This window comes from Mercenaria mercenaria, chromosome 9 (genome assembly GCF_021730395.1).
Source record: "Mercenaria mercenaria strain notata chromosome 9, MADL_Memer_1, whole genome shotgun sequence".
Classification (NCBI taxonomy): domain Eukaryota; kingdom Metazoa; phylum Mollusca; class Bivalvia; order Venerida; family Veneridae; genus Mercenaria; species Mercenaria mercenaria.
The window spans coordinates 14,427,112-14,448,978 of NC_069369.1; the positions used below are offsets into that span (position 1 = coordinate 14,427,112).

Consider the following 21,867-nt stretch of genomic DNA (forward strand, 5'->3'; position numbering starts at 1 on the left):
CCAAAGGTCAGATACAAGAATGACTTTGTCTGGAACATTTCTTCTTAATTCATAGAGGGATTTTGATGTTGCTCAGAACAATGAGAAGCAAAAGATAATAGATAAGGGTAAATTTCTCGGATGCACAAAGCACCACAAACACAGCCTAAGAGCCACGCATTTGCGAAGTAGGTCCACAACAAAAAGAAGCTGTTATAGATGGGTTGCTTCAAAAATCCAACAAGTATATTTTCATTTGGTGCAAAATATAGAAAAAGGGGAGGAAGGGGTAGGACTGTAGGGGTAGAAAGATTTAAAAATTGTATATACATTGTCGTCATAAAATGTTTTAAGGATATAAGTTATATTTCCCAAGAATATAAGACAGTATGACTCAAAATCGCGGTACAAAGTTCGAATAAGGAACTGGACTTTTCGGAGACGACATAGTAAAAGCAGTTAGAAAATTAATGCGATTAAAGTATTTTCATTTTCTGTGTTCTACTCATTATACAATTTTTGAAATAGGAATAAGAAACCAGGTCCTTATTCATTATTCGTTTTTTTATCTTACTCACTCCTGTTATGATTTAGCGGGTGCATTTTATACTGTTGAACGTTTTTAACCGCGAGATAGGATTATTTTCTCAATGCATGTACCATGTCGTCTCTAAAAAGCCCAATTCCTTATTCGAACTTTGTACCTCGATTTTGAGTCGTACTCTCTCATATCTGTGGAAAATACCACTTATATCCTTGAAACATTTTATGACGAGAATGTATATACACTTTTTGAAAAGATATCATTGTGATTTAAATATTTTCATTTTTCTTTGTTCTATTCCTTTGCCCCATGTGGTTCTGGGACGATCTGTGTATGAAAAGAATTGGAACCACTGCCTTACCCTTGCATGATCGTAAGAGGCGACTAATAGGGTCTTAACACTTGGTTTTGTAGTAACTCTGTGATTCCAGCAGGTATGCAAATTTTGATTCCATACCTCATGTTTTTATTTCAATGTAAATGAGATGTGGAACCAAAATTTGTAGTCCTGTTTGGCGCCATATAACCTATACTGTGTTGGTGCGCCATAAAACCCAAATAAATAAATAAATAAATAAATATTCGACTTTTGAAAAAGGAATAAGGAATCGGGCTACTCGTTATGCGCCCGTATTATGTTTGACTTATATTCTCAACACGTCCTAAACTATTATTCTACTTCACTGCCAATTAAATCAAACCAGTTAATCGCTCGTTCCGTTCACGACTCACCGCTCGGAAATTTTTGGAACAACCTTTCTCTCGTTTGCATGTTCTGAAACACATCTTTGGCAGTTTTCGTTTTTACGCTCTTTGACAAAGATTTAGGCAAGCATTTAGGCAAAAATACATTTTTTTTTTATCATTTTCAGATGCTGTATTGTCCGCTATGTCCGCCTTTTGTCCACAGTTCTTTCGCATCAACAGCTACCGTGCGTAATTGTTCATTTGAAAGATGTGGGCATGACGTCATTAATTAATCTGACACTTTTTTGCGGACAATAAAATGTCATAAAGGCCTTGTCAAGAATGAGAAGTTGACGTAATTCACTCTCGACAGTCAAGACTAATTTGGTGCAACCGATACCGTTTTGTATAAGCAACGTGTTAGTCTGTGAATGTAACTCGAGGTACACAATTACAAGTCACATGTTAGAAAATTTTGTATTTGTGAAAAATGTGTTGATATTGTCGAAGATTTGTATATTCTAATTAACAAACACTATTTATTCCTTTCACATCCAGGTTGACAACTTATTGTTAAAAAAAAAGTCGCCTTACGAAAGATTTCCATCACGTGTACTATATATACTAATTCTAAGGCATTCGTCTTCCACTCCTGATTCGTTCTGAGGCATACAGAGAACACGGACGTGCGAAATACAGAAAACGGTTACAGCCAACAAGCAAATCAAACGAAACCTGACGACATTATCTGGAAAAAAAAGGAAAAAACTTCCAGCATACTAAGGTTTTGAGCAGTGGTGCCTGCTTTTTTACGAATCAGAAGTGCTACTCGTGCATCAAAACTGCTCTTCGGATTTTTCTTGTATTTGTATTGCAGAATGTACTCTACAATGAGACCGTTTGCCATGCTTATTTTGGTCATCGCCGTATGTTCAGTACCAACGGCGTCATCCTCTGACGACGAAAAGTTCCCCGGGAAAGAAGACTGGGTTCGAGCTGGGATCTCGAAGCGCTTGGCTGAGGATCTCGTTACAGCAGTTCATGCAGCGCCGATGACTTGTCTCCCCAGTTCCCGTTTCCGGCTGTTGTTGGATAACCTTATACAAGTAAGAATTTATATCCGTCTTTAAATTATTACCGGCAAGTTTAGTATGGGGAGGCTGCCCAGAAGTATTCACAATGTAACAAGTATATTTATTTGGAGAAGGAAACAATACATTTCTCTTTTACGTTTAAAAGCAAATCCTGCTTTTTATTCTAAAAGGCGTACGATTGAGTCTCTGTATACGAGATGGGCGAATTTTTTCCCAATAATAGAATTTCTTCAAACTTTGGATACTGAAGGACAATCATCTAAGAAACAAAGATACACAATAAAAGTCATAGGTCACCAGTATTGAAAAAGAATTATCTACCCTTGAAAACGGCATTTAACTAAACATTTCGCCCATCTCATATACAGAGATACTCTTGTACAATGTTAATGTCAATGCTTTTACTTGAAGGGAAAATTGTAAGCCCTATACAGACATACAGGTATAATCCATCCGGGACGAATATTTACATTGATTTTAGGTATTGAAACAACTTAAATAAAAAATCAAGAGCTCCTGAAAGCGGGACAACATGCGCACGAAGTTTTAGTAAATAAAACATCCCCTAAGTATTTCATTGTGATCTGTCTAATTCATATGAAGTTGAGAATTCCTCCATTAATTCTTTAATTAATGATACTCTGAGAACGTAGACGCAACTTCTGTTAATAAAGCGCTTCCTGGATTTGTGTCCGATGTACACGCTTTGTAACGAATGTAGAGACTAAGGTTGAGGTCCGCTCTTGCCTGGATTCCGGATCAGGAATCTGGCATCTCGGTTGTTCCAGTGTAAAACAATATATATAACCCTTTTAAACAGACTGCTCGTTTCTATCTATGAAGACATTGATTGAGGGGAATCTTTTTTGCTTAGCGTTCAAAACGTTTCGTTTATACAATCTAAATAGCTCTATACAAGATCGACATTATCTTAGTTAATATAAATCTAGTAGTGACATTGAAAATGTTTTCGAATACTTCTTGGGAGAAAAGATTCACCTGTTACAGTTTACATCTATATTTAACAGTTAAACATTTAAAAGGTGTCCGCGATATTTAACAAAACGGTATACGTCATGTATATTTAGGTGCGTAACGAAATATGTCACTTATTTTCAGAATGAACTGATCAGGTTGCAAAATTGTGCTGACACATTTCAGGAACAAGACCAAACATACGAAAATATAGTTAAAATGTGAAAGTGACGTGGTAAGTTATTGTTTTTGTAATGTTTAGCAGTTAGATTAACCGAGTCAGTGAATTACCCGGGTGTCCTGAAGAAATTTCTACCCTGGTTCTCGCCTGTATCTGAAATAATGTTCGAATGTAAAGGCACCTGGCCCCGTGTTCACAAAACATGTTCAGTCTCGGCTGAGTTTGATAATGTAATTTTATTTGTCATTTATATCTAAATAGCATGTTTAAAACTAAATTTGAAGTTAATAACTATTTTCAAGTGACTATTTCGTATTGATGGTCAGTCTCATTTTGAATTTAACCATGAAGTTTTAGTAAAGCTGATATTAAAATTTCAAACTCAAACTCAGCTGAGACCGAACATGTTTTGTGAACACGGGGCCTGATTACACCTCAACAAAGACGATGATTACATACGTGCAAGCGTATATATATATGGTGGCTGATTTCTGCCATTTACTTCTGGCGTGTTGTCGCGTTAGGCCAGAAAGACAAGCTAGCGCGCTAATTTACGATAAAATGCGTTGCTTGTTGTATTGGTGCGCGCCGTTATGGCGTTTTGGCGCGTTATGCCAGAAAGACAAGCTAGCCCACTAATTTACGAAAAAATGCGTTGCTTGATGTATTGGTGCGCGCCGTTATGGCGTGTTGGTGCGTTATGCCAGAAAGACAAGCTAGCGCGCTAATTTACGATAAAATGCGTTGCTTGTTGTATTGGTGCGCGCCGTTATGGTGTGTTGGCGCGTTATGCCAGAAAGACAAGCTAGCCCACTAATTTACGAGAAAATGCGTTGCTTGATGTATTGGTGCGCGCCGTTATGGCGCGTTGGTGCGTTATGCCAGAAAGACAAGCTAGCGCGCTAATTTACGACAAAATGCGTTACTTGTATTGGTGCAAGCCGTTATGGGGTGTTGGTGGTTTGAAGAGCACCAACATGCCAGAAAGACAAGTTAGCGCGCTAATTTACGACAAAATACGTTACTTGTTGTATTGGCACGCTAATTTGTCGTTCTGGTGTGTTGGCGCGTTTTATCATGCAACTACTATGCAAAGTCGATCAGTGAAATATTCTTAGAGCTTTGAGTAGAAACTTTATGAGTTCTTCGTAATTATGAATAAACAGTTTCACAAGGAAAGTCTGTAATTATTTTCTTACAATTAGGAAATAAACTGAATGCGGTAAATATATAGATAATTTTATATCAGTATGTTTAATTCTCTCGTTTTAGATTTTACACCTGCTATTACAAGATGGGAGTAAACGTAGAAGAATGTACATACAAGACGATATAAACTACAGTCACAGATAATAATTTATACAGATACTCTAAGACAGCAGTCACTACTGAATTACATGTTTTCATCAAAGCTATGTCTCATCAAGAACAATGTGTGACAGATATACTGAAACACTACAAACTGATTGTAAAACTACAATAAAACATGCAAGTTAATGTCTAAAACTTTTAGGCACTATATTAAATAGAAGCTACATACTAAAGCTGTTAGACGATACAAACAGAAGTCTTCAGAAGCTTTAGAAGTGGAAGAGCTATACATACAGAGATCATAAAACCTTGTGTAGGACAAAAAAATATGAAACTACAATCGGCAGAGTTTCAGATGCCACGTACCTACTGAGGGCGTGAATAGCTATGTTTCAAACTCTTTATACATCGAATACAAAATACAGTTGAGTCTCGGTATCTGGAACATTCAGCGACTGAGCATTTTATTCAAGATAACCGATTTGATTTAAAAAATTGATACTGTTTATCGTAAAAGCACATTTATGTATCCCCATACTACTTCATATAAATAGAAAATAAAAATTGATACAAAATATCACAATGAATTCAATACCTATTCTACTTCCTTGAACCAGTGCAGACAGTACCTACACTCCTTCCTTGAACCTTGTAGTCAGTCACTATAGTACTTCCTTGAACCAATGTTTATGAACGCAAAGAAACATGAGGTTTCAATTCAATATTTGCATTAATATTTGAGATAGTAACTTGCATGCAAAACCTTAACCAGGATTTTCCCAGTCCAGAAAGGGGCATAATTTGGCCAAAATAAATGTCAGTTATGAAACTTGATGCTATCACCTAGTTTTATAACCCTGAAGGCACATGTGAAGTTTCAAATCAATCTCTGCATTACTTTTGGAGGTAGAATGTTGCATGCAAAACTTTCCAAGTCAAATAGGGGGCCATAATTTTGCCAAAATATACGTCAGAGTTATGGCACTTGACCCAGTGAGGTTGGTAATTGACCTAGAAAAAGAAAAAAGTAAGTTTCAAAGCAATATGCCTTTAAATGATAACTATATGTACTCACATGCAAAACTGTAATAAAAGTGTGACGCCAACGCCATTTATTTATTTATTTGGGTTTTATGGCGCACCAACACAGTATAGGTTATATGGCGCCAAACAGGACTACAAATTTTGGTTCCACATCTCATTTACATTGAAATAAAAACATGAGGTATGGAATCAAAATTTGCATACCTGCTGGAATCAAAGAGTTACTGCAAAACCAAGTGTTAAGACCCTATTAGTCGCCTCTTACGATCATGCAAGGGTATTTAGGCAGTGGTTCCTATTCTTTTCATACACAGATCTGCCCAGAACCACATGGAGCGACGTCACGGTAAGTAGAATAGCTCGGACTAGTCTTTGATTAGTCAAGCTAAAAATTTCTCCAAATTTCAGCCATGTTATTCAATACATTCATTTTATTTGCTTTAAGAGGATTTCAAAAACATCAAGCCTTTTTCTTCAATCTGGAACATTTTCTTACTAATTAGTACCAATCAGTTGTTGAAGGCACATCTTTCAAAACTTAGCACAAATAGGGTAAGAAACTGAAAACTAGACATTGTTTTAATTTCAAGAAATTTATTTTACATATAAATCCTGAGACAGATTTCATAAAAAAAAATCAATAATAAAATAGAAAAGAATATTAAAAAGTTTACAAATATGAACACAATTCAGTCTCTTTAGTACTGTTCTGACCTTATTCACAGCATGTATAAAGAACTAATTATCATTCTCACTTATATTAAGAAACATAATGTAAGTACCTTATACTCAACACATTAATGATATTAAGCATTAATCATGAAGCTATTGTATAACTAACTATATTCAAATTCTGATACAAAAGTTTCACAATCAACCCCAAAATTACTTAACTGAAAGCGAGGCACTTACACAAGTTACATAAACACTTGATCAGTAATAAAATTTCTAACTCAAATGTCTGACATTTCTTTGTTAGTAAGTGACCCCACTTTTCTACGACAATAAGCAGCCTCCCTTCCCCAACATTTGTATGAATTTTAAAAGATGCTATTTTTTTTTTTCAAATCATAGCATAAATTACAAAGAATATTGAAGTCTAATGTATATCTGTTTCATATCTTTAATTTTGTTTGCATTTCCATTAAATTTCCACTATCTATTCTCATTCATCAAAAGTGTAACACAGACACTAGAAAGGTATGGCAACTCAAAGTCCCCTCCCAAAACTATTGGGGGCACAAAAAAGTTATGTAGTCCTGGCGGTTCAATTTTGTTCTTTAGTGTCAGTAAAATTAGCTTTTGCTATTATTTAATATTTTTCGTGCATGCAATCTCGTGAAAAGGGACAAACTTTATATATTGTTTATACAAAACCCCCCACTTTTTTCTTTCTATATATATACAATTAATATTTGTGTTCACATGTTCTCATTTGATAAATGAATTAGACATCTGACCATCACCTTCTTTGTTCAATGCTACTCCCACTTCATTTGTACGTGTAAATACTGAAATAACTTGACAAGTCCATCTATCCCATTTTGCACGTTCATAAATATAAAAAGAATAAAAGAAAAAAGGAGTGTGAAAATAATTACTAATAAAAACTTAAATATTCAGTATTTTGTCAGTATAATTTTACAATGGTATTGTCATATAATAGTGTACATTTGTTCTCTTTCATATATCACCAAATATCTGTGAATGGAAAACCTTTTATTAACCTGTATCATTTGAAACTTTGTAAAATTTTACAGTTTTTTATAGTGCACATGAATATGAAGTATTGTGTTTACTGTCTACCAGAATTTCTTCAATTACTGGTGAACTGAGAGCTGAGTGGGTGTATAAAATCAGTATTTATTACAAAATTACAACCTGCAAATAGCGAGTCTCAAATGAATTTTACCAGAAATGAAAGCTAGTCTCTTTGTTTCAAAATGATGGTTTAAGTTACTCTATCACTTTGTGAAAATCTTTTACGGAGCACATCTATAGTAGCTGTCAGGCTGCAATATAAACCTGCCTAACAAATAGAAGAAACCTAGCATGTGTGAAGATTCATTCACTTGTGATCAGTATTAAATGAGATATGAACCTCATAAGAATCCTTTATAAGGTGTCTACACACAACACTGATACTGACGCTGGGGGTACTGCAAAACCCCTAGAGACATTCTGAGCTTAAACTTGTGCAACATTTGAAATATTTCTATTAAAATGTGCTTTGTAAAAAATTAAAACTTGCAGAAAGTCATGGAAATTGGACAACAAACAGAAAGAATAACAAGAGCTGTCCGTAAGACAGCCAAGCTCGACTATTCGAAATATTGACCCAGAAGCAGGAAAATATTACCCAAAAAAGTTAAATATCAAAAGAGTTTTAAGTACAAAAGGGGGAATAATTTGACCAAAATGCAAATCAGTTATGGGACTTGCTGCTATTAACTAGTTTTATAACCCCGAAGGCACATGAGAAGTTTCAATTCAATATCTGCATTAGTTTTGGAGATAGAAACTTGCATGTAAAACTTTAACCAGAATTTTCAAAGTCCAAAAGGGGGCATAATTTGCCCAAAATACATGCCAGAGTTATGGGACTTGATCCAGTGAGGTTAGTAATTGATCTAGAAAAAGAAACAAGAGATCACAGAGTGATCTTGGCGCCCACCAATGTGCCATTTTTGAGTGTTCCAAATTTCAAGACTTACTGACTAGCTCAAGGTCAAATTTCATTTCCGTACACAACACAAATCTATGCAAGTGGTCCAAATTTGAAGGCTGTAGCTTGAGAAATGTAAAAGTAGGTCACTAGGTCAAAATCAAGGTCAAATTTTACTTCGGAATACAAAACTATGCATGTGGTCCAAATTTGAAGCCTGTACCTTCAAAAATGTGAAAGTAGGTCACTAGGTCAATGTAAAGGTCAAACTTTGTTTCGGTACACAAAACTATGCATGTGGTCCAAATCTGAAGGTTGTAGCTTGAGAAATGTAAAAGTAGGTCACTAGGTCAAAATCAAGGTCAAATTTTATTTTGGAATACAAAACTATGCATGTGGTCCAAATTTGAAGCCTGTACCTTAAAAATGTGAAAGTAGGTCACTAGGTCAATGTAAAGGTCAAAGGTCATTTCAGTACACAAAACTATGCAAGTGGTCCAAATCTGAAGGCTGTAGCTTGAGAAATGTAAAAGTAGGTCACTAGGTCAAAATCAAGGTCAAATTTTATTTCAGAATACAAAACTATGCATGTGGTCCAAATTTGAAGCCTGTACCTTCAAAAATGTGAAAGTAGGTCACTAGGTCAATGTCAAGGTCAAAGTTTTTTTCGGTACACAAAACTATGCATGTAGTCCAAATTTGAAGGCTGTAGCTTGAGAAATGTGAAAGTAGGTCACTAGGTCAAAATCAATGTCAAATTTCATTTTGAAACAGGAAACTGTGCATATGGTCCAAATTTGATGCCTGTACCTTCAAAAATGTGAAAGTAGGTCACTAGGTCAAAATAAAGGTCAAAGTTTTTTCCAGTGCACAAAATTATGCATGTGGTCCAAATTTGAAGGCTGTAGCTACAGAAATGTGAAAGTAGGTCACTAGGTCAAAATCAAGGTCAACTCATGTCAAGGTTCATCTTGCCACTCAAAAATATACATGTGGTCCAAGTTTGAATGTTGTAGTTACTGACAAGAACATTTTAAAAGCTTTTCCCTATATAAGTCTATATGAACCATGTGACCCCCGGGGCAGGGCCATATTGAACCCTAGGAGGATAATTTGAACAAACTTGGTAGAGAACCACTAGATGATGCTACATTACAAGTATCAAAGCCCTAGGCTTTGTGGTTTGGACAAGAAGATTTTCAAAGTTTTTCCCTATATAAGTCTATGTAAACCATATGACCCCCAGGGCGGGGCCATATTTGACCCTAGGGGTATAATTTGAACAATCTTAGTTGAAGACCACTAGATGATGTCACATACAAAATATCAAAGCCCTAGGCCCTGTGGTTTTGGACAAGAGGTTATTCAAAGTTTTTCCCTATATAAGTCTATATAAACCATGTGACCCCCAGGGCGGGGCCATATTTGACCCCAGAGAAATAATTTGAATCATCTTGGTAGAGGACCACTAGATGATGCTTCATACCAAATATCAAAGCCCTAGGCTCTGTGGGTTTGGACAAGAAGGTTTTCAAAGTTTTTCCCTATATAAATCTATATAAATTATTGAAATAAACAAAGGGCCATAACTCACTCATAAATTGTTGAACCAGTTTGATTTTCAGGGGGACACAACTAGAGTACCAATACATCATTCTGACAAAGTTTGGTCAAAATCCCCCCAGTAGTTTCTGAGGAGATGCGATAACGAGAAATTGTTAACGGACGGACGGACGGACGGACCACGGACGCAGAGTGATTTTAATAGCCCACCATCATCATGATGGTGGGCTAAAAATAAGTTTCAAATCTATATGCCTTTTAGTAATAGCTGTATGTACTTGCACGTAAAACTTTAACCAGAATTTGCTAAGTCCAAAAGGGGGCATAATTTGGCCAAAATGAAGGTCAGAGTTATGGGACTTGATCCTATCAACTAGTTTTATAACCCCAAAGACACATGTGAAGTTTCAAATCAATATCTGCATTAGTTTTGGAGATAATAACTTGCATGTAAAACTTTAACCAAAATTTTCTAAGTCTAAAAGGGGGCATAATTTGCCCAAAAAACATGTCAGAGTTATGGGACTTGACCCAGTGAGGTTGGTAATTGATCTAGAAAAAGAAAAAATAAGTTTTAAATCTATATGCCTTTTAGAAATAGTTGTATGTACTTGCACGCAAAACTTTAACCAGAATTTTCTAAGTCCAAAAGGGGGCATAATTTGGCCAAAATGGAAGTCAGAGTTATGGGACTTGCTGCTATCAACTAGTTTTATAACCCCGAAAACAAATGTCAAGTTTCAAATCAATATCTGCATTAGTTTTGGAGTTAGTAACTTGCATGTAAAACTTTAACCAAAATTTTCTAAGTCTAAAAGAAGGCATAATTTGCTCAAAATACATGTCAGAGTTATGGGTCTTGACCCAGTGAGGTTGGTAATTGATCTAGAAAAAGAAAAAATAAGTTTCAAATCTATATGCCTTTTAGAAATAGTTGTATGTATTTGCACGCAAAACTTTAACCAGAATTTTCTAAGTCCAAAAGGGGGCATAATTTGGCCAAAATGAAAGTCAGAGTTATGTGACTTGCTGCTATCAACTAGTTTTATAACCCCGAAGACACATGTGAAGTTTCAAACCAATATCTGCATTAGTTTTGGAGATAGTAACTTGCATGTAAAACTTTAACCAAAATTTTCTAAGTCCAAAAGGGGGCATAATTTGCTCAAAATACATGTCAGAGTTATGGGACTTGACCCAGAGAGGTTGGTAATTGACCTAGAAAAAGAAGAAATAAGTTTCAAAGCTATATGCCTTTCATTGATGGCTGTATGTACTTGCATGCAAAAACTTAACCAAGGTGTGACGCCGACGCCGACGCCGACGCCGACGCCAGGGTGAGTAGAATAGCTAGACTATTCTTCGAATAGTTGAGCTAAAAACCATTTAATTATTATCAATGTAATAAAATGGCAGCCCTTTTTGACACAATGATGCCATCACTCTTTCCTTATATAGGAATTACAGAGTAAAGTATTGATGGCAGTTTTATGGAAAGTACAACTGAATATTTCAAAACAAAAAACATAGACATAATGTTCAAGCTATATACAGCTGACAGAGGAACAGAGGCTATATGACTTGGTAAGTTCCTCCTGGACCCTAGAACCCAGAACACCTAGATGAGAACTGGGCAAGTGTAAAAATATACTGAAAAACTTATGCTTTAAAACTTCTAAAGTGAACTTAAATAATAAACTTGTAAAATTGTAAAAGCAGACATAATAAAGATGATTTTATAAAATACATGAATAATAAAGAATAAAGGAAACATGATACATGGCAATTATAAACGAAAGATGTTTCACCATATGAGCCGCGCCATGAGAAAATCAACATAATGGGTTTGCAACCAGCATGGATCCAGACCAGCCTGCTTTCTTAAATCTATCCTTTTCCCAAGGTAAGTTGCTGACATAACATTTTCAAAGAGTTTTGGGTGAAATTCAAGCAATTTTTTTTCAGAACTGGTTTTTAGGGGTTTAGTCATTTTAAAGTTTTTACCACTGCACAGCATACCTAATAAATGACAATACTGCAGTTTTTAGGTCCAAAAGGGGGCATAATTTGCTCAAAATACATGTCAGAGTTATGGGACTTGACCCAGTGAGGTTGGTAATTGACCTAGAAAAAGAAAAAATAAGTTTCAAATCAATATGCCTTTTAGTAATAGCTGTATGTACTCGCACGCAAAACTTTAACCAGAATTTTCTAAGTCCAAAAGGGGGCATAATTTGGCCAAAATGAAGGTCAGAGTTATGGGACTTGCTGCTATCAACTAGTTTTATAACCCCAAAGACACATGTGAAGTTTGTGAACACATGTGTTGATCACTACCTCTGTAAATATTACTTTTTTTGGTGTAAATTTAAGAAATCATATAATATAGCAGGAACCTTTACAATGTTTTCAAACAAAAGTTTTCACTACAAACATTTATTAGTAAGTCTTATTTATGTCATTAAATTTACAAAAATTTCAACATAATACAACTTAAGTACAGGCATATATTAAATATGATGACAGATGACAGAAAGAATTTTTCTACAAAAATAAAATACAAAATAGATCTCAGCGTTTAAAACACAGAAATTGCATAATTCTGCAAGTCCTTCCTTCCTGAATTTTACAGTTCAAAATATGCATTGACAACACTGTAGCAGACATTAAACTCTTCCCTGCTTCTAATTTCTCTAAACCTACTATCAATGCTTTGCCTTTCATAGCTGCACACTCCTGTCTTTACTTGAAAACATATCGATAACTGTATCCCTCAGTCTCTATAAGTATATACAGCAGTGAGGAAGTGCTCTCCTTACAATGACTTTACACCATTTTTACCCTTTCATTGAAGAGCTTTAATCACCAAACTCCAGAGACAGATTTCTTTGATCGCATTATTAGAGTGTTATCCCACATATCTGCTACACATTTTGTCATCTACCTATGTGTCCAATGTGACCCTGTAATGTACATAATAATATATAATACATATAGATTAAATCTTAGATAAGATTTTTTTTTTTTTTAAATATGTCTAAGTAAAACAAGTGAATGCGAGGGCGGGGCTAATTTTGACTTGAACCAATACAGTAACTGTAGAGTACCACTACAAAATGGAACATGCCAAATATCTCAACTTTGGGTCATGGTGTAATAGGTAATAAGGAGCTGTCAGCAGACAGCAATGGTGGACTATTTAACAGCCCTGTCAACTAAAGAAAATTAAGTGAATGAATATAGAGTAAACAAGAGGGTCATGATGACCCTTGATCGCTCACCTGAGTAATTTGAGCTACATGGACAAGTGTAAGAGATCAGGTTAGAAAGTCAAATATAAGTTAGCATTGAAATTTTTTCCCAGTTGTGTATAGATGTTTCAGATGTCAATCTGATGCTAAAATAATAAGAAAGAAGGTCATTAAGTCATATTTATGGTCACTGAAAGTCAGTTTTAAGATCGGTGTGCAAAACTGTATAAGTAATCAAAATTTCAAGGCTGTAACTTAAAAAATAAGAAAGTAGGTCAGTAGTTCAAGGTCACAGTCAAGTGACCCTAATTACTTGGGGTCTTCAGGTAAGTATAATTAAACAGTCTAGGAAATATGATCTGATAATATTTGAAATATATTTTCCTATATAACTCATATAAAAACTAAGTGACCCTGGGGAGGGGCTTTAAATGGACCATGGGTCATGACTTGAATAATCTTAGTCATGTTAGTAAAGACCACTACACAATGCCACATGTAAAATATCTAGGCTCTTTGCCTCTCAGTTTAAGAGATGAATATTTTTTTAAAATGTTTTTCCTATAGAACTCTAAGTAAATTCAAAGGACCACAGGGTGGGGCCAACATTGGCCCTCCTGGGTTCATAACTTGAACAATCTTGGTAAAAGTCCACTAGACAATGCCACATACCAAATATCTAAGCTCTAGATCTTCAGGTTTCTGAGAAGATTTTTGAAATTTACAATATAACCCTATAGGGAAAATAAGCCCCGCCCTCCTGGCAATCATGTTTTTTTTTTTTACCAAAATAGAATGGCTTAAGCAATTTTGGTAGAGGGTCACCTAGAGATCATTTCTACAAAATATTTTTGAAATCCGTCTAACAGTTTCTGGCAAGAAGATTTTTAAAGATTTTCCTTTCGGTTGCCATGGCAACCACATTTCTAAATGGATTTTAATTATTTGGGCAGTTTTGATAGGGGGCCACCCAAGGATCATTTCTGTGAAAATCTGCCCAGTAGGCCTAGTTTTGAAGAAGAAGAGTTTTGAAATTTACAATATAGCCAAATAGGGAAAATAAGCCCCGTCCCTTGGCAGCCATGTTTTTTCACGAAATAGAACGGCTTAGGCAATCTAGAAATCATTTCTACAAAATATTTTTTGAAATTCGACTGATAGTTTCTGACAGGAAGATTTTTAAAGATTTTTCTTTCGGTTACCATGGCAACCAAAGTTCTGCATGGATTTCAATTCTTTGGGCAATTTTGAAAGGGGGCACCCAAGGATCATTCCTTTGAAGTTTGGTGTAAATCTGCCCAGTGGTTTTGGTAGAAGAAGATTTTTTTTTAGAAATCGTTGACACACGACGCACGACGGACATTGAGTGGTCACAAAAGCTCACCTTGAGCCTTTGGCTCAGGCGAGCTAAAAAAGGTGCATTATTTGCTAACTAGATGCCCACGGGCAATATGTCGAGCTCGCCAGCTGTCAAAAGGACTGGGAGTTGTACATGACACTCCTTGTCTCATTCAGGCAAACATTTATGCCAAATAAAAAGGAGATTGCAAAAAGTTACAATATAAGCTATTTATAGTAACAACAAAGGGAAGTAGGATCTTGCGCATGACACTCCGTCGCATGATGATGAACAATTGTGCCAAGTTACATCAAAATCCCTCTATGCATCAAAAAGAAATGCTCCAGACAAAGTCATTCTTCTATCTGACTTTTGACCTCTAAGTGTGACCTTGACCTTAGACCTAGGGACCTGGTTCTTGCGAATGACACTCCATCTCATAGAGGTGAACATTTGTGTCAAGTTACATCAAAATCCCTCTATGCATGAAGAAGAAATGCTCTGGACAAAGTTGTCATTCTTGTATCCTTTGACCTCTAAGTGTGACCTTGACCTTAGACCTAGGGACCTGGTTCTTGCGCACGACACTCCGTCTCATGATGGTGAACAATTGTGCCAAGTTACATCAAAATCCCTCCATGCATGAAGAAGAAATGCTCCAGACAGTCATATTTGAATTTGACCTTTGACCTGTAAGTGTGACCTTGACCTTTGAGATAGGAACCTGGGGTTTGTGCATGACACTCCGTCTCACTGAGGTTACCATTCATACCAAATATAAACAAGACTGCTCCATGCATGTCAAAGTTATGGTCCGGACAAACAAATCCGGACGGACACACGGATGCACGCACACACTCAAATACACCGAACAGACATTTGGACAACTATGTCTTCGCTTCCGCAAGCGGGCTCGACAAAAATGCAAATCACAGACAAAAACATGCACATCTACACTTTCTACTGCCACTATTTTAAGTTTGAACAGAGATACAGAATGGAAGTGCATCTATACTTTTACCTGAAATTCAAAGTACAAAAGAGCACAATTCATGAATCATGAAAATTTAATATTGGCACCAGAGTTGTAATGGCACAAACTAGGTGGTATGATGAAGATGATGCGGAACAACTACTTTAACATCAAAGCATATACAATGTGGGTGCCATTGCTCATCTCTAAGTGCTGGACAATATGCAAGAAAAGAGTTATGGTTCTTGGCCTTCTTACTGACAAAAAAATGTATGAAGTTTCAAAGCTATAGTAGGTTTGGTGTAAGTTCGCCAGGTGGTGTCAGAGGAGTTGCCCTAACTTTGTCTCAGACTGACAGCACTAATTCAATATGTCACCCCCCCCACCCCCAACACAACCCCCTAACAGGTGAGAGACGTAGAGAAAGTACATAAAATTTAAACAAATCTGGATGTGGATGTCAACATAAGTGTGAGTAGAACGGTTCTCCATATGTCTCATTTAGTAGATCTCGAGTTAAAAATCTTACTGGTTCTCCAGCTTGGCATCTAATACACACTGATGTCCCTGAGATGCTGTTGTTGTTGTCACTGGTTTCATTGAGCAGACTGTGTCCATTCTGAATACTACAATCTGAGTTTAGACTGTGTCCATTCTGAATACTAGAATTTGCTTGCAGACTGTATCCATTCTTGAATCTAATATCAACATGTGGGTCATATCCATTTTGAAGATCTCTAAATGCAATTTGGCCATTCTGCAAAATAATGGTAATTTTAAATAAAAATAGTATCAAAACAGCAATACAATAAGCCCATCTTCCACTTACAAAATGTATATATTTTATCATTAGATATTAACTTCTTCATGAAATGTGTCAAATCTGGCTAATCATAAAAAAACTAACTGTGAATGTACAGCTGCTTTCACAGTTAAATGTCATGTAGGAACAATCAATTGTTAAAAAACTACCACTCTTTTGTCAGTGGTAGCACAAATTCATACTGTAGTTAGTTTAGTTAAATATTTATGCATTGTGAGCTATTTTTAACCTGATATGCAACATTGTTTATATAACCAAATATGTATATTTGTTGTTTTCATAGATGCTGTGTAATAACTGTTAACTTTTCAAATACGAAATTTGGGCACAAGATCCCTTAAATGTACAAATTAAATAATGGTTTTCCTTTTTTTTAAATGAAAAAATAATTAAGATCATTATAACAGACAAATTACATCCATATAATTACAAAGCAGCTGAAATCAAGAGTCATGCTTGAAGTGTGATCTAAATATGTGTAAAACAATTTATCAAGACAATTTTGGTATCATTGGTATTTACAAGGAGAGGCAGTTTTTAAAGTCTCCATAAGTTTAGTTAAATGCTACATAACAACTACAACTATTTACCTTGAATTGGTACAGGAAGTAAAATATTTCTTACTGGGTTTGTAATACAACAATAGTCTGAGTCTCGTAACACCAGCATTTGGAGGTGGATCATACACTTGTTCAAAATTTGCTTAACACATTTGTGTGTAAATAGTTATCTATATTCATAGGTTATTAGATTAAATTTGTATCAAGAAATTTGCATCAGTTTTGCAACAAAGAATCTGCTCAACTTTAGTAGTGCGATGTTAAGTCTGCAAAAGGGCGTCTGCATAATTCTCAATGCATCAATCCTTTCATTGCAAATTCATTTACACTTACAAAACTGGTGCATTTGTTCTCAGATTAGGAAGAAAAAGTTTTTTTGGACTAACAGTCACTGAGCCCTTGAACACTGACCCAATGACCTCAACATAATTAAAGGTCATCCAATACTTATGAGTAATGTGTCATCTATAAGGAGCTAAAGTCAAGGTGTTTTCAAGATTTTCAACAAAAACAGTTTTTGTACTAACAGTCATTTTGACCTACTGACCTCAAAATTAATAGCAGGGGTTTCATGAATTGCAAGTTGAAAAGTAGAGCGGGCTCTGGTGGACCTCCCACTTAGACCTTAATTTGCTACAGGATAAGTAGTTGGGACTTACGATCAATATTGCAGGGGGAAATCCTGGTCCCCTGGCCCTTTAGAAAATTGCTGAATAGGGTCATTCACAACTAGTTGGGAATGTACCTGACTACCTTGAGGATAGCAGGTCAAATGATCATTAAGTAATTGAGCAGAACACTAATCTCAAAATCAACAGGGCTCATGAACTGCCTTGAGGGCAATATGTCTGCCAAGTTTGAGGATTGTAGGTCAAGGGGCACTCAAGATATTGAGCAGAAACATACTGAGACACACTGTAGCCTTGACCTTTGACCATGGTGAACAGACCTCAAAATAAACGGGGGTCATTCAGTATCTATTAGCAGTGTTCCTAGTAGGTTTGTGGATTCTCAAGATACTTTCAGAATGGAAATTTATTTTTTATTTCAACTAACAGCAGCTGTGACCTTTACCTTTGAACTACTGACCTCAAAATCAGTAGGGATCATCAACTGACCATGAGCAATGTGCAAATTAAGTTTTATGATCAGCACCATCTGTTTTGTCCCTTTGGGCATATAAAAATTAATATAAAAAAAAATGAATGAAAAAATCTAGCATCCTTAACTTAAATGTTAAAGGTGGTTTGCCCCATTTAAGCAATATTTTATGACACATTACTTTTTTTGAAAAAATACTGGTCAAACAACCAGGATCATAAATTTAAATTCCAAAAGTACTTCAAGTGAAAATATACCATGAATGTATAATTAATCAAATACAAATAAATAAAAGTTTGAAGACAAAGTCACTCAGGTTGACCATGCTGACATTGGCGATCGACAGCGGAGGCCCTGGTCAGGTTGACCGCCCTGAAGTGTTGTATCAACAATTAAAAGAGGCATTTTCTTGGCACTATATATATAACCTACCTGGTGATGAACGTCTGTGCAGTTTTCATATTCCATGCTTGCCTCTTCTGCAGGTGAGTTTGTTATTCCATCCATTAAACTTGAACCTATCACACTTTTATCATGCCTTTTCAAGAAATCTGAAGATATGCATTGCCTTTTCTGAAAGTAAACAACAAACAAGAGTTGTCAGCAGGCAACCAAGCTCACCTCAAGATGAGACAACATGGAGCAATTGTTTGGTGGTGAGGGTTGGTTTAGCATGAAACAATATTGAGAAACACAGCCAAGTGAAAATAAAAAATATATCAAAGTATGGGGTGGGGGAAATATAGGTAGATGTGACAGGATAGTAAGACACAGTAACAAAGAATACAAGAAACTTAAGAGTAAAATGTGATATGAAGACACCAGCAGGAAACAAAAGGAAGTACATGTAAAAATTAATATAGTATCTCTTTTGGGTTGATGTAGTGGTGTAATGTGGCATTGAACTGCTCAAGGGTTGAAAGGAAGGTAATGTCAAGTTGAAGATTATTCCATAGGACTATGGTCCTGGGGAAAAAGGAGTATTTGTAATTGTCAGTGGTTGCAGAAATTAACCTGTAAGACAGCGGATGATAATGGCATCATTGCCTTAATTGTTAGGGGAATTAGATAATCTTCCATGGGGATTGCAACCATAACATTTGATTTGAGATTTTATACATATGTCAGAGAGAGTTGGGAGTCAATGCGCAGGAGACCTATCCTGTGCAATTATAGACTGTACAGCATGTTAATGACACTGGATGTGCGGCCAAGTCAGACACATAGCCCAATGTGCTGCCCATCTCAGGATTGCTTCTTATTTGGTCTATTTGGGTTTGTGTGTATGAAGACCAGACATCGGAGCTATATTCCAGATGTGGTCTGACGAAGGTCTGATATGCCATGGTGTTGACCTTTATATTCTGCATATTCCTGCAGAGGAAACCTTTTTGGTTGACCTATTCATGTGGGCATCCCAGGTATTTTGCTGAGGTGACAGATTCTAGAAGTGTCACATGCAGGTAGTATTGTGAGGGGATACGGATGGTTTCCTTCCTGAGATGGGGTAACTTGACTTAATTTGACAGAGGTCAGTGACATGTATATTGCGGACACATGTGCAAAAAGACGCACTTGATATTTTGTGGGAGGTCATTAATGAATGCTAGGGGCCAGAACACAGAGCTATGGGCGGCGGTTACCGCCAGAATTAGTAAATATACAATCCATTCATAAGTAAGTCAGTCAGTGCATTATATAAACAATGTATACTTGCTAACGACTGATAAAGGCGGTATTCCAAGATTGAGATTAATGAAGATTTATTCCTGTAATTCGATGTAAAGAAATATACCTAAAGAAATAATAAACGTGGTTACATTTTTCACGAACGATTTTGATTCGTTTGCTACGATTTGTCCCGAAACAATGCTGATTGGCTGAAATGTTTTACCTGTAATGTGAGACTGACCAAGCCACAATATCAGCGAAATGTGCCAGAGGCTCATCCAGGGAACCATATGGTAGACCTCTGGTATGTGAGAATGCATTACGCCAGTAGATGGTGTATGCATGTACTATATATCTTTATCGCATAGTGCGGCAGTTTTCCTTTGATCTTTGCAGTATGTTAAACATGGTAACACACATTAATACTACAAAATCTGTGCTGATATTTTACAAAACTGTTACGATATATATATCAACACAGAAATCTCTATAGAGTTTCATTAGAAAAAAACTGTTGTGATATATATCAGCACAGTAAAACTGTTCCGATATATATCGCAACACTTTTTCTCTATCGAGGTCCTATGGAGGGAGTATAATTTTTTTCCTTTCAAAGAAAAGATGATTTTAGCTCCAATTTACAGTTCACAGAGAAAGAATTATCACAAACACCTACATATATAAAGTAAGAGAATAAATAAACTAGCATATTTAAAAAACTCAATAGTTATCACCAAATTCAGAAATACATGAAATATATGAAATTCTGAGATTTCTCAAATCTTTCTTTTTCTTTGATTTTTTTTTTTACAAACAAAACAACAAGTTTTAAAATATGTTTGGCCAATGAAATGCAAAGATTTAAAACCAATGCAGAAATCTGTTGGATACTTTTATCTGGGGAACACATTTTCTAAAACAGAAGTTTTAGTGTTTCAGTCAGCGAGGTGCAGAAAGGGAATCAAAAGAGTAAAAATAATAATAAACAAATTTAAATGAAAATAATATATAAATTTTAATGATAAAACTATGCAATAAAACAGTTATAATATGTAATGCTTATGTGTTACGAGGATATATCTGAGCTAGGGGTACATCTCGGTATTTTTCTCTGCACATATCTGTCTCAGCCTACCGGCCTGGACGATATGTGCAGAGAAAAATACCCTAGATGTACCCCTAGCTCTGATATATCCTGGTAACACACTCTCACACATACTATAACTACTACATCTATCTTCCGTATATATGGAAGGAAAGGAAAGGATAACACAAAATAAATTAATTAATACAGCTGGCATGAAATATCGCTATTTTAAGTGATGCCTCTAAAATACTTCCGTATTCCTAGCCTATCCTTATAGGGTTGTCTAGGAATACGGAACTTCCGTAATCCTAGAATTGGAGGCTAGGATTACGGTACCATAATCGTAGCCACTGCCTAAAAACTAAAATCTAAAAGGTAGGTTTGTTGTGCATTGGTCAGATAACCAAAAAAACTTATCTATATAAATTTTACATATGTATATATTATGTTTAGTCATATGGATATCAAAAATATTTGGCAAAACTTTCCAGGCATATGATAGTGTTGCTAATAGCGAAAATGATGGATGTATATGCAGTCCTGCTAAAATCATCGAAACTAAAATTTTTGTTGTGTATTTTGCATTCAACCAAATTAGATTATTTCCTCCAAAAAATTAATGTAAAAACTGTAAATACCACAAGGTACTTGTTCAGGTATAGGTATTTTGAGAGAAAATGTTTGAATTTCCCTCACTTTCGCTGATAATGTCGCGAACTCATGTGAAAATCATCTCTGATTGCTGATTAGCGGTCTGTATTGAAAAAAAGTTTACCCATTTATTTTCAGATGTATGTGTGGTTGGTATATCTAATTCAGAGAAGGGAAATGACCTTTTTTCAGCAGCCATGGCAATAGTTTTTTTAAAGGCAGTGGCTACGATTACGGTACCGTAATCCTAGCCTCCGGTTCTAGGATTACGGAAGTTCCGTATTTCTAGACGAGTCTTGGACGTTTCGGCCCCAAGACATTTCAACCCCAAAATTTAATTTTCTTGGACAATTCGACCCCAAAGACAT

General features: G+C 35.8%; 2 protein-coding genes and 1 long non-coding RNA gene across 3 annotated transcripts in view; 1 reads left to right on the forward strand and 2 right to left on the reverse strand.

The window, feature by feature from the left end:
- The window catches only part of LOC123546517 (serine/arginine-rich splicing factor 10-like), a 146,103-nt gene that overhangs the window by 27,291 nt on the left and 96,945 nt on the right, over positions 1–21,867 (reverse strand). The window lies entirely within an intron of this gene.
- On the forward strand, positions 1,438–5,585 carry LOC128559411 (uncharacterized). The gene is made up of 3 exons (XR_008372333.1): positions 1,438–2,316; positions 3,424–3,514; positions 4,733–5,585. It is a non-coding gene; the product is annotated as an uncharacterized LOC128559411 (long non-coding RNA).
- On the reverse strand, positions 12,103–21,744 carry LOC128559410 (uncharacterized). Its single transcript, XM_053550872.1, has 4 exons — positions 21,624–21,744; positions 18,523–18,663; positions 16,136–16,363; positions 12,103–13,006 (listed from the first exon to the last, which is right to left on the reverse strand). Exons 1-4 carry the CDS (start codon positions 21,696–21,698, stop codon positions 12,980–12,982), a joined length of 471 nt encoding a protein of 156 aa, XP_053406847.1. The 5' UTR covers positions 21,699–21,744; the 3' UTR covers positions 12,103–12,979.